Raw genomic sequence first — 19,839 nt, forward strand, 5'->3', positions numbered from 1 at the left:
CAGGGGTCACGATGGTGCTGTAGAGGGTCTCACTCATGCAGGTGCCTGAGTTTTGGTCTGGAGGGATCCTTCCAGCACAGGGAAGCTGGAAGCTCTCCCACACACTGGCTGGGCCTGGGCTGGGCTGGATCTGGGGGTCCCAAGGGAATTGCAGAATTTCTCACTCACTTGGCGGGCTTGGGGGCCTAGAGAAATATTTCTGAGTGAATACATAGCATGTGATTAATAATAGATTGCACATTGTAAATAAATTATTTACAAACTTAAATTAATATAACAATAAAAATTGTCCAAAATAAAAGTGAAGAAGTAAGAATTTACAGATCAGTCATATAATATTTCACTCTGTGCCAAAATCAAGGAACTTATATTCATATAATTAGAATTTTCAAAATATAAAGGGGTAGGCAATAAATATTTATAGGTTTAAAATTTCTGAATTTAGTTGAAATTATAGCTCCACATTTCCAAGAAAAATGAACCTTTTTCACAAGAAATTTGAATAAAACGTATCAAGATATACAAGTTCCACTCACATGCTCAGCCTGGGCACTGTCTTGAATGAGGATCTGGCAGGCCCTGGCCAGGTCCCGGGTAGTCTCAGTTACACTCCAGCCCTGGGTCAAATGAGGTTCTGGGTGTCCCTGAGTGGTCCCACTCACACCTGGCCTGGGCTTTGAGTCCTCTAGAATATCTTTGAATGCTCTTTGTAGGATTGGTGTGGTGATCATGAATTTCTTTAGTTGTTCTTTGTAGTGGAAGTATTTGACTTCTCCATTAATCTTGAAAGATTGTTTTACAGAGTACATCAATCTAGGCTGGAAGTTGTTTTGTTTCATTACCTATAATACTTCACTGCAGGATCTTCTTTATTTGATGATTTATATTGAGAAATATGATGCAATTATGATGAGGATTATTATGATCATTTAGATGATCTTTTTTTTTTTTCCTCTAACAGCTTTTAAGATTCTGTCATACTGAATTTCTGGGATCTTGATTATTACATGTGTAGGTGTAGATTTATTTTGATTATGGCTGATTGGAATTCTATGTGCCTCAATGTTTTATTTATTTTTAAAATTTTATTGAGAAGCAAATAACAATGAGACAGTTTTGAAACCGATTAATAGGACAGTTTCAATAATTAATATATTGCATATTATTGACTTCTTAGTGGTTATTCATTGTAAAAGATTCAGACATGATATCCTGTCCAAACACTATTAGTACAAATCTTTCTTCTCATTGAATTAAAAGAAAGTAACTATATATCTATCCCAACTATTTAGTATACATAGATACAAAATGGTCCTTTATTTATATCTCCTTTTTTGTTTAGTTTTGTCAGAGATGGGTATTCCATTGCCATTTATATATTGTAGGTGTGTGAATTCAGCAAAGTATTCCAATATAGTCCAGTAGTCTATAATAGTAGTGGGTTATCCGTAGGACTGACAATGTTAGAAGTTGGTGACTTGAGTTTTTACAGCTCAGCATATTAATATGGCTTTATTTTTTATACCTCATTTTTACACTTTTCTGCTAGATGGTTAAGACCAAGATAAAGCAAGACCTGTATAACAAGCAATGTAGTTTTTGTATCTGAAAATGTGAGTGAAATCCTCCCAAGATTTACCCTGAAACCCTGTACTGCAGTTTGTAGGTCCTTTGTGAGTGTCAGCCTTGTGGATGAGTCACAGCCATTGCTTGACCAATTTGCTCTCTGTGAAAGCCTGAGAGAATGTTTTCTCTCCATGCAACTCTCCTTAGTATGTGCCTCAATTATCTGTATGTGAGATTCTTATTTCATGCTTGGAAAATTTTTTGCTTCTACTTCTGTAAATAGTCTTTCTATGTCGCTTATGTTGACTTCTGATTTCTTTCTTTTTTTTTTTTTGACACCTAGCTGTTGGATTATTATTTCCTGATTAGTTGTTATTTTTAAGAGATCTTTCATTTTTTTATCCCTAGCTGCAATGCTGTCCTTAAACTATGAATGTTTATCTTCAGTTTTGTTCAAAGCTTTTGCCAGCTTTCAATGGAATACTTTATTTCCTGCATATCTGTATCTGTTTCATCCAGTCTCATTTTTTCCTGTATTGTGCATTCAATGTTTCCATCATTTTCCTATTCTTCTCTATTGTTTATCTAATTCTTCTTTAGGTGTGGTGAGCAATTCTTTCATAACTATTGCCATTTATTTATTTATTTTTTACCCAAGAGTTTATTTGTGATCTGATTTCTTCTATATCCTGATGAGTTGTTCATTTCCTTCATTTGCTATCATTTAAGAAATTTCAGGTATATGATTTCCAAGTTCTTCCATGTCTTTGTCTCTTGGACTTGTTCTGGGTGGGCTGGAGGTCGGAGATTGACTTTTGCTCTTTTTATATATTTTTTAATTTCTAAACAATTTTTATTTTGTGTTCTATTTTGCTTTCTGTGGTGATCTTGTGAGTTTTGGTAGTAGATAGCTGTATCAGTGTTATCAGTGTCTTTCCTGGAATAGTCTGTATTTCAAGGATATCTTCTCTGTTTAAAAGATTTTTATATTTGTGTCTTTTCAAAAGTCATACCCTCTCAATTCATTAAGAGTTAGATGTTTGTTTCTGTTTGGTTCAATCCCCAGTGTCTTGCTATAGGGATGTTTTGAAGTTATTGCCCCAGAGCTTCTCAATACACAAGGGAGAACTGATTAGAACAGATACGACAACATAGTTACAGTAGTACAATTAGCAATAAGCACAATTTATAAACTGATAAATTGCTATAGCTATTGATTTTTAAATTTAGACCATAGAATAAAGTGTATAGTTATAACCAACTGGTAATAAATTATCAGTTTGTATGCAAATTGTTTCCCCTTGTTAGAGTTGATTTATCCTTGGTTATTCCAAACAAGCCAATTACCATTTCCTAGGCACTTCCTGTGTTGAATGCCCAATCCACAGTATAGAAGTATGTGCCAGGCACCATTATTCTTCCAGACCAAGCAAGGCCTTATGGATGGCAGAGGTTTGGGTAGGCTTTGTCCCTCCCATACAGTTCACGAAATTCCCAATGTTGCTAAGGCTCATTATGCCTTCAGAGAAAATGGTGGGATGGTAGGTGGTGTTTTTTCCTTCCCAAGCAGCTCACTGATGCTCCCAAGGCTCACTGAATTTCTGTACCATAGATACAATTAAAATTTAGATATGCACCTTAAGAACTAAATAAAAAGAAATTAAAATTATCCCATATATATTATCAAATCATAGTGCAATAAAATTGGAAACTGATGGCAATAGAAGCCACAAAAATGTATAATACATGGAAATTAAATAAATCCCTCCTGAAAAACCCATGGGTCACAGATGAAATTAAAGAAACAACTAGACATTTACTATAGTTAAACTTATCAAATCTTATGGGATGCAATTAACACAGTCTAAAGGGGGAAATTATACTGATGAATTCTGAATTGGAAAGATTCAGCAAGCATAAGTAAATCAACTGTTCAACCTTAGAGTTCTAGATAAAAAGAGCAAGTTCAGCCAAAATTTCATATGAATCAGGAAATTATGAAGATCAAAGCAAAGACTAATACAATTGGTCCTGAGAAAGCAATGCAAAAAATCAATGAACTGAAGTGTTTTTTTTCTTATGAAAGATTAAATAAAATTTACAAACACTTAGCCAAAACATCAAAAAATAAAGACTCAAATCCATGTATTAGGAATGAAATGGGAAAATCATAATGGATCCTGCAGAAATCCAGATGATAATCAGTACCTACATTGAACACTCATATTCTAATAAGATGGAAAACATAAAGAAACTATCAGATTTCTAGAAACACATGAAATAATAAAGTTGAAACAACAATATATAAAAATTCTAAGCAAACCAATGCCATTGAAATTGAACACATAGTTTAAAACTCTCAGCAATTAAAAAGGCCAGTTCCTTATGGATTCACTGATGAATTTTTACAATTTTAGAGACTACTTAATGAAATTACTTCTCAAACTATTTAGTGAAATTGAAAGGGAAGAAATACTCACAAGCCCATTCCTGGAAGTAAGTACTGCCTTGATACCAAAGCCAGAGAAGGATCCAACCAAGAAATAGAACTACAAGCCAATCTCCTTAATAAGCATTGATGCAAAAATCCACAAAAAGATACTGGCAAACAGAATGCAGCAAATCATGATTATACATCGCAATCAAGTAGGTTTCATCCCAGGTATACAGGGATAGTTGAACATATGCCAATCAATCAATGTACTATCCCATATCAACAGAGCCAAGTATGAATCATTATCTTGATAAATGCAGGAAAAGTTTTTGACAAAATGCAACACATTTAGATAAAAACCATAGAGAAAAATGGAATAGAATGTTTTTATATTAATCTTAAAAAATTATTTATGACAAACCAAAACCCAACTTCATATCAAATATTCAAAATAATCAAGATTTCACTTTGTAGTCATGAACAAAACAAGGGTGTCCACTATCACCATACCTATTCAATATAGTTTTGAATATATTAGCTACAGAAATTAGACAAAGTAAATAAAAGGAATTAAGATAGCAATGGAAGAATTTAAATTACCATTATTTTGAAGAGGAAATGATACTCTACACAGAAGAACCCAATCGCACAACCAAAAACTACTAGATTTAATAACCAAATTCACTAGGGTAGCAGGATACAGTCATCACTCAAAAAGTCAATAGCTGTACACTCACAATAAACTCTCTGAGAGAGAAATTAGGGAAACAACTTTCACAATAGCATCAAGAAAAATGAAGTACATTTGAATCAATCTAATGAAGGAAGTAAAATACCTTATACTGAAAACTATGGTAATTTGAAAAAGGAGATCAAAGAGAACATCAGAAAATGGAAAGATATCCCTTTTTCTTGAATAATCACTACTAGTGTAGTGAAAATGGCAATACTTCCAAAATTGTTATCCAGATTTAATGTAATCCTAATCAAAATAACAGCAGCATACCTCACAGAATTAGAGAAAACAATCCTAAAATTCATGCAGAATATGAAGAGGCATAGAATAGCAAAAGCATTCCTGAGCAACAAAAGCCTCACAGGTGCATTAAAATCCTCAGCTTGAAGTTATACTACAAAGCTACTATGACAAAAGCAGCATAGAAAAGGTAACAGAGGAGTCAAGAAGGTCAGTGGAACAGATTAGAAGATGTGTAAACAACTCCAAACACATCCAGTTACCTTATTTTTGCAAAGAGCCCAAACATCTCCACTGGAAGCCAGTCTCTTTAACAAATGGTGCTAAGAAAACTGCTTTTCCACAAGTTTTATTTTTTTTTTAATTTTTTAAAATTTTTTATTTTTTTTGGTGGAACCGGGGATTGAACTCAGGCCCTTGCGCTTGCCAGGGAAGCACTTATTCCACTGAACCATCTCCCCGACCCCTTCTACAAGCTTTAGATTAAAAGTAGACCCAATCTCTCATCATGAACTAAACTAAAATTAAAATAGTTCAAAGATCTAAATATTAAAATAGAAACAGAAACCTCTGGAAGATAAAATAAGTAAAACTCCTGAAGACCTAAGTGTAGGTAAAGACTTTAAGAGCATAACACCACAGAATAAATGTTACAAGTAATAAAAAAAATAGAATCTTATCTTTATTATTGAAAAGCTTAATCTTTAAAAAACAATGAAAACTATCATCTAAAAATCTTAAGATATCTGCGATGACGTTTTTGCTTAGAGTTTTTAAGTGAATTTGCATTGGGAAAGACTCATGGGTGTGAGAGCTGCAAACAAGGACACTCGGACACTGAATGCAGGCAAAGTGAGGGCTAGAGTAAAAAGGCTATTGCCCTGCCTTTGGTCTTTATTTTTATATATCTTGAGTTTCAGCCTTTGGGTTACTTTAGGTCAGCCTAACAAGATTCCATCGTATGTGTCCAAGATTAATGTTTAGGCCATACTATACATAAGAACTTGCTAGGCATTTGGGAGCAAAGACACAAAAACAGGGTGTCGTTGAGTATACCAAGTGTGGGGAGTTACATCTGATTCTTTTTTTTTTTTTTTTTTTTGGCAGAACCAGAGATTGAACTCAGACCCTTGTGCTTGCCCAGGAAGCATTTATTCTACTGAGCCATCTCCTCGGCGCCCTACATCTGATTCTTGAATTCTGAATAAAGTGTGGAAAGTCAGACTGATAAATTGAATGTCAAAGATAAAATGAAACATATGACTTTGACGTAACAGATAAGTAATAACCAGTCATTTTTCAAGATCACAAATGAAGAAGCAGCTGACAAGCAATATAAAGAACAAGCTGAATGGGGGCCTGCCCCTTAGCTCAGTTCCTTAAGTGGCTGCTTCAACAAAGCAGTCAGGCTCAGGTTGCTGTGGTTCGATCCCCACAACTCAAGCCAGGCAAACTTGCCCTGAAGGCATTTGGAGCAAAACAAAACAAAACAAAAAAGAACAAGTTGAAAAAGAAACAAATTGGAGGAATAGAGAGGTTCCAAGGTGATGAATCAGAAGACAGCACAGGCCACCTTCAGAAACACTGCAAGGAAGAGAGGACGTTTTAAGGAGTGTGAAACAAAGTTAAGATTTTCCTTAGAAGTAACTGGCAGGTCATCTACATCCCTTTCATGATGCCTGCATGAAGTATTAAAGAGTAACATCAACTGAGGTCACTGTTGCCAGATATTGTACCTAGAATCTTACCAGATTCTTCCTACATTCAAATTTCCTCTTAAAAGGCTTTTGCACAGTGAAAGAAACCACAAACAGGGTGATAAGAATACTCACAGAATGGAAATTTTAAAAATCAGTTCTGCTTTAGACAAAGGATTAATATCTAGAATATACTAAGTACTGAAAAAAAAGACCCTAAAACTTAAAGACACCATCCAAAAAGTGGCATCTGAAATTCATACTTCTCTGATGAAGAAATAGGAATGGCAAATAAATATATGAAAAAATATTCAACATCTTTGCTTATTTGAAAGATGGAAATTACAACAATGCTGAGATTCTATTTCATTACTGAGAGAGTAGCTATCATCAAGAAATTAACCAAGGGCTGGGGAGATAGCTCAGTAGAACAAGCGCTTGCCTGGCAAGCATAAGGTCCTGAATTAAGTCCCCAGTACCACAAAGACAAACAAACAAACAAACAAAAACAAAAAACCCAAAAAAACCCCCAACCAACCAACCAACCAACCAACCAAACAAACAAACAAACAAATCCACGGAAATAAACCAAAAGGCTGTGGGGGAAAAGGAGCCCTTCTCCCTTGCTGGTGTGTGGGGAGCACCTGAAACTGTAAATACTTTGGTCCTGAGAAAAAAAATCTTGCCAGAGATAATTGCAGTCCTTAGTCGCTAGACACTCTTGTGTTTTGTGATACTTTGTCAAAAGTATAAATAAATACCCCTACAGGGGTAGTTCAGTTCTTCTCCTCCCATCAAAAGAGAGAGAGCCCACCTGACTTCAGCTTTTATCTCTTGTGTATATTTTCCTCATCCCATCGCTGCCTTGATGTTTCCCTGACAACATCAAGAGCTGTGTGGATCACTGCACTGCTGGGAGTGCACTACACTGGTGCAACCAACATAGAAATTAGTATGGAGGTTCCTCAAAAACCTGAAACTAAAGGTTTCATTTGACCTTACTATTCCCTATCTCAGTATCCTTCCAAAAAAGTGAAAAGCATCACACCAGAATGATGCACACACACCTATATTCATAATAGCAAATCTATAATTAAAACTTGGACGCAGCCATGATGGCCATGAACTGATGAATGAATAAAGAAAATGTGGTTTTTATATGCAGTGGTGTAATGCTGTGCCATAAAGAAGGATATACTTGAGACATTTTTAGGTAAATGAATGTACACTGAGACTATCTTTAAGTGAAATGAATTGCATACACATGTTTAAATATTGCATTCATTGTGGGAAAATCCACAAATAAGGACCAAAATGGATGATAAATATTGGGAAGTAGGAAGAAGATGTTCACATTGAAGGGGGACCAAGTGAGGGAGGAGGGAAAGAGGAAGGCAGAAGATAGAAAGAAATAAGGTGTGTTATGTGCATGTACTAACTCCCATTTTGCATATAATCATTGTTTTCTGCATATATATATACATATATATATATATATAGTAAAAAAATTTAAGTAATATGTTAAAATTCTTTTTTTTTACAAGACAACATTTTAATGAAAATTCAGTGGTGGATATGTATAATTTGGGGGCTAAATAGTTTCGAGGGACTATTACAGAAATGTAAAGCCGACTAGATGCTCAGATAATTGTTACATACTATTATCATCTAATTCATCTTCTCCCTTCAGTGATTCCTTAGCATATTTCTCTACTTCTTCCCTTACATCTTTTGGAAAAATTTCATGTCTTCTTTTAGTTAATCCACCAACCCAGCTGAGCTCCAGTTAAAAGCCTTATCCTTAACTTCATCATGTAGTATGTAAATTATTTCTGCAATTTCTTTAACAACATCACGGCAGGTTGTGTCTTTCATCTGAAGCTTTTCTATTTCTGTTTTTTTTTTTTTTTTTTGTGGTACTGGGGATCGAACTCAGGACCTTGCCCTTGCAAGGCAGGCACTTATGCTGCTGAGCTATCTCCCTGGCCCTCTATTTCTGTCTTTGCAGCTTGCTGGGCTTTTCCAATAGCAAAGCCCCAATAACCATATGAAACACCTGAAGGGTCAATCATGTAGAGTTGTGTACCATCATTCACACTGTAAGACCCAAGCATGAAACTGCAGCCAAAGGGTCTGACAGCACTGTAGAGTGCATAAGCATGTATGTACATGGCCTCTTGGTCTGCAAGATATTTCAGTGAAATGTTATAGCTGCACTTAGATCTAAAGCTGGAAGCTTCTCCTTTTGTTCTGTCTGCTAAAGACTGAGCATCTGCCAGCAAACCTGCTACTGCCATCCCAATGTGCCAAACAATGTTAAAAAGTCATTTGTTGGGACCTTCTTTGTAAAGTTTAGAAAGAACTAATTTTTCTACCCCAAAGACAACACCATCTTTACATCTGATCCCAATAGCTGTACTACTATTTCCCACAGCCCGCATAGCATATTCAACTTGAAAAACTCTTCCATCATGAAAGAATGTAGAGGCTGATAGGTCATACCCAGTTCTTTTTTTTTTTTTTTTCTCTGAATGCTTTCAGGGCAGGTTTGGCTGGCATGCATTGTGGGGATTGAACCACAGCAACCTGAGCCTGACTGCTTTGTTGAAGCAGCCACTTAAAGAACTGAGCTAAGGGGCAGGGCCCCCAATCATACCCAGTTCTGATCGAGCTCATCTTGTCCAAACCACCGGAGCATGTTGGGAATCAGGCCAAAAGCCAATATGTTAAAATTCTAATGGGCTTTGTTGGGCAGGTTTCCATTCTGAGCCCCATTTATATGAACATAGAATTAGATTTATTACATTAGAGGTCACAAGAACAGACTTTTCTAAGAACTGAATACAATAATGACTGCAAATTCATAACTTATGGCAATATATATTAAAATATCTCAGTATATCTCTATATTGTCAAGCATTTTGTAAAGTCACAACTAAATGTCGCTGCTTACTTGTGTTGTAAAGATGCTGTTTTCTCATCGTTAGAAAAGTAGCAAGAAATTGAGATTTGTTATCTTATGTTTTTATATAAAGTGATCACACAGTCCACCCCTTCAATGAGGACAGAAAAGGTAAATTTTCTTGTGGTATAAGTGGATGTGTGCTTTACATCTTAAGGTTTTTGAGCATCCATCGGTTATAGCCAAGGCACATTTTTTTTTTTTTATCAAATTCACATTTTGGAGACAACTCCAAGGATGTTAAGAGATTAGATATTTAGAAAATTAAGGCATTTATAGACAAGAGACAATAAAGACTGATTGACCTGTCATTTACCCGGGTGTACTGGGAAGAGATAAGTAAAAACATCCTTTTGGAACACCATAGCATCCCCCTGGGAAATGATGTGTTCAGAGTTGGGATGACATGAGAGAAATGTGCCTAATGAGCATGTTTTTAGAGCTGTAAACATCTCCTTTGTTGTTGTCCCTAAGTGTATGCAACACTCATCTCGATGGAACTTGATTTGGTATTTTGATTTCCTGCCTCTGGGTTGGGGACATAACCACTTCTTGCGGTTTCATCTGGCAACATAGCTTCAGCCTCCATCCTCGCCCATCCACCAAAGAATTTGGACTTCCATACCTTCTGTTGTGAAAACCCATTCAGGTAAGTTAAAGAGTCCAGCTGATGCTGTAGGAAAAATTCCTGAAAGACCTGAAGACATTTACTTAAGGTGAATGAGACCAAATCCAGCCTCAGAAACAAGTGAAAAATTTGGTGGTTTCTTGTTTGTTTGATTAATTTATTGATATATTCATTCACTGTGTAGAAAAGTGAAAGGAACAATGAACTGAGTAGTGTGAAATCATTGTTGACAGTTAAGCAGTGACAAATGAAACTGTATTAAAAGGACTGAGAAGCTTACAGTGGCTTCATGGGCCCAAGAACACTTGCAATTAATTAGGTGAAAAAGATAAATAATGCCATATCTGTGGAAAGACATAAGTAAAGTAAAAGCATTTCTTATATCTGAGATGAAACACTACTTTAACTGGCTTATTATCATCATATATCTAACTTCTATATAAATCAGCATTTCAGTGCAACTTTCCAGTTTTTTATTTCTTATTGACATTGTTAGTATTCTATAAAATAGTAAATGTAATGTAGTTGGCTATTTATGTTTTTATTTCTGAATTTTTGGTGCCATTCAAGATGATTTTGCCCTGATATTCACGAGGTTTTCATGATGTTCTTCTAAACTTTATTATTTACTTTCATCTTAAAGAAAATTCCTGATATTTTGTAGAATATTTTGTACCAAGTTCATTTTCATCCACATACACACCCATTTATCCAAGCTTTCTTTTAGCTATTCAAATTTTTCCAAATAAGTTCAAATATAACCTTGCCACATGTTAAAAATCCATTTACAATGATTCATTAAATTGCAACTGAAGACATTTGACATGTTGCAATATTTTAAGAAAATTATTGTTTTCATTGTTACTCTTTGGATTTGAAATATCACTCAATTTCTCATTATAAGAAGTTGATTGGGGTTTGGGGAGATAGTGCAGTGGTCCAGGTGCCTGGCAAACAGAAGAACCCAAGTTTGATCCTGGTTCTGCATGCCACGCTGGCCCCAGAACCCTGCATGTACCGTGCGCCCCAAAACTGGGGTTGGTGGCACATGCCTATAATCCTAGTTCTGGGGAGGCTGAGATAGGAGGATCACTATGAGTCAGAACTGTATAGCTAGACCCTGTACCAAATAAATACATACATAGATACATAAATACATAATTTTTTAAAAAAGAAGTTGATTGGACCATGGGGACACTGTAGCTGACTTGCTACTAAGATTTAGGTCCTGACCTGACCTGGAAGGATGTGTTTTTCCTGGCTGCTCGTCACTCTTTCTACTTCCTGAAGATCAAGAGTGGAACTGTTTTTCCTCTGCCATGTCATGTCATTCTGTTTCTGCCTGGGAGCAAGATGACAATACACTTGTACCACAAGCCAAAATAAACCTCTTGTTCTTTAAATTGGGAATGTTGGATATTTTGTGGTGGGAGAGTAAGACATTATTTTATGTCCTGATCTTTACCAATTTAATTATCAATCCATCTTCATAATGTTAAACTATTCATATTATATATCTTTTTAGATGTAATGCTTGATACTTCAGTTATGTTTAATACAGCTTTTAAAACTCAATTTAATCTGCTATTGCTATTATCTTGGAATTATTTTTATTGTACAACTTTTCCTTCTCTTCAACTTTACATAATGTAAACATATTCATTTAACCCTAGGGCCAGCCTAATAGCTCAGCAGATTAAAGTGCCTGCAAGCAGGCTCAGGGGTTGTGGGTTTGATCCCGGGGCCTGCCGTGCTGGTCCCACCCCTGGGCTCGCTGAGACGGCAATTGAGCCTGGGTGTGGTGGCACGCGTCTGTAATCCCAGCACTTGGGAGGCTGTAAACAAGAGAATCACCATGAGTCTGATATAGTAGTGAGACCCTGAACACCCTGTAGGCCCTTCCCTAAAATTAAAAAAAAAAAAAAAAAAAAGAGGGAGAGAGAAACACATATTCACTTAACCCTGTGAAAACTAAAAAGTGAATAAAGGAGGTAAGTCTCTGCTCACTTGGATCCATTCCACGATGCTAAGATGTGGTAAGATGTATGAAAATACATGTGAGTAATGGCCTTGAGAATCAGCCACATGTCTGACTTAATTCAGTGTAAAATGAAAGATACGTCCGGGTGAGTGCAAGATTTTATAGGATATCATCTGTACTAAACTTTCATGTTGCAGAAATGCTGCAACCTACTGTGCAGAGTTCTGATTTGAGATTTGTCTAACTAGTTCAAAACTGAAAATCTGGGGGGAAAAAAGCACAAGCAAGTTACCCCACAAAATAATGGGGAAAATAATCTTTGTCTGTTATTGCCCATAAAAAACCTACTGGTATTTTTCTTTTTGCATCTGAATTATGTCACTGAGACATACTAACCATTAGTTTTCATGGTGGAACCTAAAACTGATCTGATAAAAGTGGAGAATAAAACAATGTCAGAGACAGGGTCAAGGATGGGCTCCAAAATAGTGTAAGATTTATCAACAGGGACAAATCTAGTGAGATAGGAAGAGGAAATTTTGTTATTTTATTGTTCTGTGGAAGGACTATAGTTAATCACAGTGCACTGTATATATGAAAACACAAGGGAAGGAGAACTTTGAATATTCTTAGCACAATGAAATGGGGAACGGTTGAAGTAATGGATATGCTAGCTATCCTGACTTGATCATCACACAATGTACATGTATTGAAATTCATCCTTATATTCTAAAAATATACACACTTAATATGTGTTAATTGAAATAAAATGAAACACTGGAATCCCACTGTTGATATTAATATGGAAAAGCACAGGAGAAAAATTTCTTTGAAACAAGTAAATAAGATCCAAAATGTAAAATGCATTTTGTGAATTGGGAAGAAACTGTTCAGAAGAAGAGAAACTATGGTGAGGAAAGGAGAGAGGAAGGAAGGGAAAAGAAATATCTATCTATATCTTTCATCTATATCTATCATCTATATCTATACATCTGTCTGTCTATCTATGTATCTATGTATCTATGTATCTATGTATCTATGTATCTATGTATCTATGTATCTATCTATCTATCATCTATCTATCTATCTATCTATCTATCTATCTATCTATCTATCTATCTATCATCTAGAAGAGAGTTAGATTTACAGCTGGTTTCTCTTAGTTCACTGAAAAGAAAGGTTTGTGTTAATATTCTTTAGACAATATTTTATGCCTATGTCTTGTACTCTGAGCAATTACTTTTAAAAATAATATGCAATGTAGTAATTCTTATTTCTATCCTATTCACTTTTTTTTTTTTTTTAGTACCAGGGATTGAACTCAACCCTGCGCTTGCCAGGTAAGTGCTTATTCTACTGAGCTATCTCCCCAGCCCCTATTAGCTTGTATTGTTGGCTTTATTTTTAGGTTTTTTTCTCTTTAAAATAAAAATATTTTTTAACGTGTTCCAATTATATTGTTGTTTGTGCATTTACTTATTTGGTTTATTCTTCCCTTTGTGTATCTTCCTACTTGGTTGTTCACTCTCTAAGTTTCTTGACAATAAAAAAGAGCTCACTTGTTGTCTTTTATGAAATTTCATTTTGGTCTTAAGTAATTTTGCTAGCACTTAAAGGGAGGTAATTGGAGTTGTTATACCATTAAAAATTAAGAAGCATTTTTTGTTACAATCTCTTGAGGACCATGCAGTTTATTATTCTATTACACCACAAGGGCCAATTAATTTTTCTTTCTCTGTTAATTAAGAATAATGTTAAATATTCTTAAAGCATACAATTGAAGAATCATCATAGCCAAAAGGAGTCCTTAAGTTATATATGCATGGGAGATTTACACAGTAGGATTTGTGGATAACAGTCATGTATTTACTCAGAGAGAAATAATTTTATACAGACAGCTTGCCTGATATTCACTGCTTTAAAATTGTAGGACTAGAGATGTAAACAACATGATGTTATCACAGTCCCAGGATATCACTGGATGAATCTTATTTTAAAGCGATGCTTGTTTCTGTGCACAATGGTGTGTCTCTATGTGCACATGTGCAAGTGTGTATGAACACATTTGCTTTTATGGATGAAAATACTTGTCAGAGAGTGTCTTTGGCCTCATTAATGTTGAAATGTAACATACCACAGAGGCAAAAATATTAGTAACTAGAAGTAAATGAACAGGATATTTATTTTAATTCACGGGGATCCACTGTGAGCTAATTGCTACACTGAAAATGCAAAACCATCTGGACAGAGAAATTTCTGTATGTTGGAGCTTCAATATGTATCTGAGGCACCTTTGTTTTTCCTTATTCTCTGAGCCCAACACTTGGCACTATCCTTCTTGCTTATGGTCCATATCACTCTGGCTCATTGTTGACCATAAATGTCTGAAACAAGCATATTCCTCAATCTTTGCCCTGTCTGTGCCTCCTGCAAAATGCACACTTCAGCAGATAATTTTGAAGATTCCTCCCCATTGTCCTGGAGGTTATTTTTTTGTTGCAGTACTAGGGATTGAACTCAGGATCTTGTACTTGCCAGGCAAGCACTTATTCTGTTGAGCTATCTCCCCAGCTAGAGGTTATTTTTTTTAATATCACCTACCTACTTACTTGTCTTGCAAGTTCATTCAGTTAAAAATGACATTCCCTCTTTTCTTTTCCTTCTGAATTTGTATTTTCCTTCATGGTAACTGTTGTCAAGTGATATGTTATAGGATTTTATTTTATCAGCTTCTATTTTCTCATGTTTTTCTTTCTCATCAGAAATTAAGAATCTTCATTTTTCTAGCACTGATCAATCATTTCCTGCAATCTGATGATCATGAAATCATATTCCTCAAAGGCATGGGTGAATTCAATCTTTTAAAAGGATACTTTCTTGGGCCGGGGAGATGGCTCAGTGGAATAAGTGCTTCCCTGGCAAATGCAAGGATCTGAGCTCAATCCCCGGTTCCGCAAAAAAAAAAAAAAAAAAAGGATACTTTCTTGCTAAAGGTGAGAGTGAGATAGATATTCAAAACTGAAAGTGGCAAAGGGATCATCTAAAGGGACACAGATTCATATGCAAAACTAATTCATATCGTAACCATAGAAAACATATGATAGCATTTCTATCAAATTGGTACTATATAATTGTATTATATAATTTTTAAAATTTTCTTTCAGTTACATCAACCCAATGAAGACAGAGAACAAGACGCAAATCTTAGCATTTCTTCTTGGAATTTCAGAGGACTATAAATTGCAGCCCATTCTCTTTGGACTGTTCCTCTCCATGTACCTGGTCACTGTACTAGGGAACCTGCTCATCATCCTGGCCATTATCTCAGACACCCACCTGCATACACCCATGTACTTCTTCCTCTCCAACCTGTCCTTTGTGGACATCTGTTTCACATCCACCACCGTACCAAAGATGCTGGTGAACATACACACCCAGAGCAAAATCATAACATATAAAGGTTGCATCACCCAAATGAATTTTTTTCTACTCTTTTCTGTGGTGGACATATTTCTGCTGACTGTGATGGCCTATGATCGATTTGTGGCCATCTGTCAACCCCTGAATTACATGGTCATCATGAATCCCAGGCTCTGTGGATTGCTGGTAGTGGTGTCCTGGATAGTGAGTGTCCTGCATGCCCTGCTGCAAAGCTTAATGGTGTTGCAGCTGTTCTTCTGTACAGACTTGCAAATCCCACATTTTTTCTGTGAACTTAATCAGGTTGTCCACTGTGCCTGTTCAGATACTTTTTCAAATAATATAGTGATATATTTTGCAACTGTGCTAATTGCCTGTTGTCCTTTTGCTGCCATCCTATACTCCTACTCCAAGATAGTTTCCTCCATACGTGCAATTTCTTCAGCTCAGGGGAGGTACAAAGCATTTTCTACTTGTGCATCTCACCTCTCAGTTGTATCCTTATTTTATGGCACAAGCCTAGGTGTGTACCTTAGTTCTGCCGTCACTGAAAATTCACACTCAACTGCAACAGCCTCGGTGATGTACAGTGTGGTCACACCCTTGCTGAACCCTTTCATCTACAGTCTGAGAAATAAGGACATCAAGAATGCCCTGAGAAGATTCTGTTGGAAGATGACTGAAAATGTGGCCATCGTCTTGAGACTGAAGAAAGGCCCATGATTGCTGTATTTAATGCTCAAAGCAGAATTGATATTTGTGTTTTTTAATTAATTTTATTGAGAAACAAATAGCAATGAGACAGTTTCAATACAGGTTAGTAGGACAATCGCAATAATTAATACATTGCATATTGTTGTCTTCATAGCAGTTATTCATAGTACAAGATGCAGACATGATATCCTGTCCACATGCTATTAGTACAAATCTTTCTTCTCATTGAATTAAGGGAAAGTAGCTGTATATCTATCATATTTTGTATATACAGATACAAAATAATCCTTAATTTATATCCCCTTTTTTGTTTAGTTTTGTCAGAGATGGGTATTCTATTGCCATTTAAATATTGTAGGTGCATGAATTCAGCAAAATAATCCAATATAGCTCAGTAGTCCATAATAGTAGTGGGTTATCCATAGGACAGGCTTGCTTTTGAAGGTGGAATTCACTCATTCAGTTTTTGTTTCGGAGTTTCCACTGTTTTGATTTTATCTTCCCTCTACTATGTATATGACCTTTTAGATTGTAGTTTCTGCTCTGTATTACATCAAAATTTGTTTATTTGTCCTTGTTCAACTTTTTACAATGTTATTTTACAATATCAGAATAAGAAATAATTGGAAAATCTTCTCCCATACTACATATTTTTGAAAAATATATCCTGAGTAGGAACATTTTAAAAGACCATATCATGCTCATCTATTTTTCTTTTACTAACTATAGTCTTAGGTTGGATAAGCATGGAAAAAACAAAGAGGCAATTAATGTATGTTTATGTTGGTAGCAATTCTGAGTACACCATTTTGGTTCATGTGCTTATCATTCTTTCATGGATTACTTCCTTGCCCCTTCTTCCTGGTGCTAGACCCTAGTATAATAGGCATTGATTTAATTCTAATATTAGGATCTATTTCTATTTCATCTCAATGTCCATGTTACTGACAAGAAAGCATTCCCCAGATACATCTATACCACTATTTTCCCTAGATGTATATTTCTACATTTAACACATTATTTTTCAAATGATAAAGATATGTAACAGGGAAGTAGGGTAGTTCTTTTTTAAGAATTGGGCACTAGAAGAGATGGAAATGGATGTAAGTTATAAAAGGACAATCACAAGGATTCTTGATTTTTTAAAAAACTGTTTTTGTTTAGTTTTACTTTTATTAAGTGGTAGTAGTTGTATGTATCAATGAGGGTCAGTGTACTATTTTGAAATATGGATATGCCTAGAATGAATCAAATCCAATATCCTGTTTCTGTCCTTTTACTCCTCCTTCCTCAAGTGTATCATCTTGTTTTATAGTAAGGCAGACTTTTTATTGCAAAAGTCAATATATTAAGAGATAAGATACTGTGCTTTTTTTTTTTTTTGTGGAACCGGGGACTGAACTCAGGCCCTTGCGCTTGCCAGGGAAGCTCTTATTCCACTGAGCCATCTCCCCGGCCCCTGATACTGTGCTTTTTAAGTTTAGTGTATTTCACCTAACAAAATCTCCTCCAGTTCCATCCACATTCCAGAAACAACTGGATTTCATTTTCATTATGGCTTATTATTAGTACATAATATGTGTGCATCATGTCGGTTTTATCCATTCATTTGGTGATGAACATCTAGGTTGAGTCCATATCTTACCCATTGGAAACAGTACCTCCATAAACATACACAGGCAACTCTCACTTGGCCTGTTTATTTAATTTCCTTTTATCAGTATTAATATATTGCTTGTAATAACGCACCATAGTTTCTCAATGTCAATGTTATTTGAGCTATAAATTATATAGATTTGTCTTTGTTATTTTTACTACTGCATGATAACATGAAGTTATCTCAAAATAAAGTTTAATTAAAGTTATAAAGGAAAAAAATTAACATTTATCTCAGCAAGTTCCCCCCCCCCCACTGGCTTAAATCTCTGAGAATTTAATTCTCGAACTTTTGCACATCTGCTTGGGTCCATCTGGAGCTCTGTGTTATTGCCTTCTGTTGCCATTATGCTGGCTCACACGATTCCTACCTGAAATTTTGTGGGTCTTATTGTATGGTGTTTTAATTTATCCTAAGTTTCAAATTAACTTAACATTTTCTTGTAACAAAAGTTGGTAAATAAAAGAATATAATCAGGTTATGTGTTTTCTTTATTTTTTGATATGCTGAGACTATTTATGGGTAGAGAGGCCTGTGGTAAATCATGCTTTTTTATAATTAAGTTTACAGGTAAAGTTGATATGTGCATGATGATTGATGATCACAGTCATTAGAGGAACTTTGTATCTGTACATGCTGTATGTTAGTCACTTTTTTCATCCCTGTCCCCCTCTTCAATCCCTTTCCCCCTTCTTATTTATAATGCTTGGCTTCCATTTCATCCTTTTATTTCACATTTTTTAAATTTTTCCTTCCACTCTTCCCTATTCTCCTTTCCCTTTGAACAATGACTTCCTATTTCACAATATCTATTATACACTTTAATTTTTATTTATACTTTCAGTTTCTAACACAAGAGAGACAAATATTTAAATACACTTATCCAATTTGTTTCACTTAAGAGTATGGTCTCAAGATGAATCTATTTAGCTCCAAATGTCTCAAGTTTATCCTTATGTATACTTATGTTTATCTATGTATACTCCATTGTATAAAAATATATATCTTTTTATCTATTCCTCAGTTTAAGGGAATTTGGATTGTTTCCAAGATTTAGCTTTTAGAAACTATGTTATTTTTAACATGTGTGTGCATATATCTCTGTGGTGTGGTGCTTTTTATCCATTTGCGAAGAGAACAAGGAGAATAGCTGGGCCAAATGGGTCCTATACTCTTTGTTTCTGAGAAATCTCCACAAGGATTATTTCCACAATAGTTGAATCAGTCTAAACTCCCACCAACAGTGAGAAGGGTTTGTTTTTCTCAACAACCCCACAACATTTGTTATTGGTTGATCTTTTAATAACAGTCATTTTTTCTGGGTTAGATGGAATCTTAGAGTTGTTTTAATTTGCATTTATTGATCAGTGATGTTGAATGGTTTTTCATGTTTTTGCTTGAAATTTGTATTTTTTCTAATACATGTGTCTTCATTTCAAATGCTCATCTTTTAGAAATTTTATTGAGAAAGAAATAGCAATGAGACAGTTTCAAAACAGGTTAGTAGGACAGTTACAATAATTAATATACTGCACATTGTTGTCTTCATAGTAGTTATTCAGAGTACAAGATGTAGACATGAACCTTATCTAAACACTATTAGTATAAATCTTTCTTCTCATTGAACTAAGAGCAAGTAGTTGTATATCTCTCCTATTTTGTATATACAGATATACATATATATATTTTTTCACTACAAAATGGACCTTCATTTATATCTCCCTTTTTTGTTTAGTTTTGTCAGAGACCGGTGTTCCATTGCCATTCAAATATTGTAGGTACGTGAATTCAGCAAAGTAATACG

General features: G+C 35.2%; 1 protein-coding gene and 1 pseudogene across 1 annotated transcript; one reads left to right on the top strand and one right to left on the bottom strand.

The window, feature by feature from the left end:
- Positions 1-8,324: 8,324 nt before the first annotated feature.
- On the bottom strand, positions 8,325-9,349 carry LOC101583842 (annotated as a pseudogene).
- A 6,072-nt stretch (positions 9,350-15,421) lies between these two features.
- On the top strand, positions 15,422-19,556 carry LOC101567424 (olfactory receptor 7A10-like). The gene is made up of 2 exons (XM_004626746.2): positions 15,422-16,331; positions 19,540-19,556. The coding sequence occupies exons 1-2, from the start codon at positions 15,422-15,424 to the stop codon at positions 19,554-19,556; spliced, it is 927 nt and encodes a 308-aa protein (XP_004626803.2).
- The last annotated feature ends 283 nt before the right edge of the window (positions 19,557-19,839 follow it).

Source organism: Octodon degus, unplaced genomic scaffold (genome assembly GCF_000260255.1).
Source record: "Octodon degus isolate 3935 unplaced genomic scaffold, OctDeg1.0 scaffold00016, whole genome shotgun sequence".
NCBI lineage: Eukaryota > Metazoa > Chordata > Mammalia > Rodentia > Octodontidae > Octodon > Octodon degus.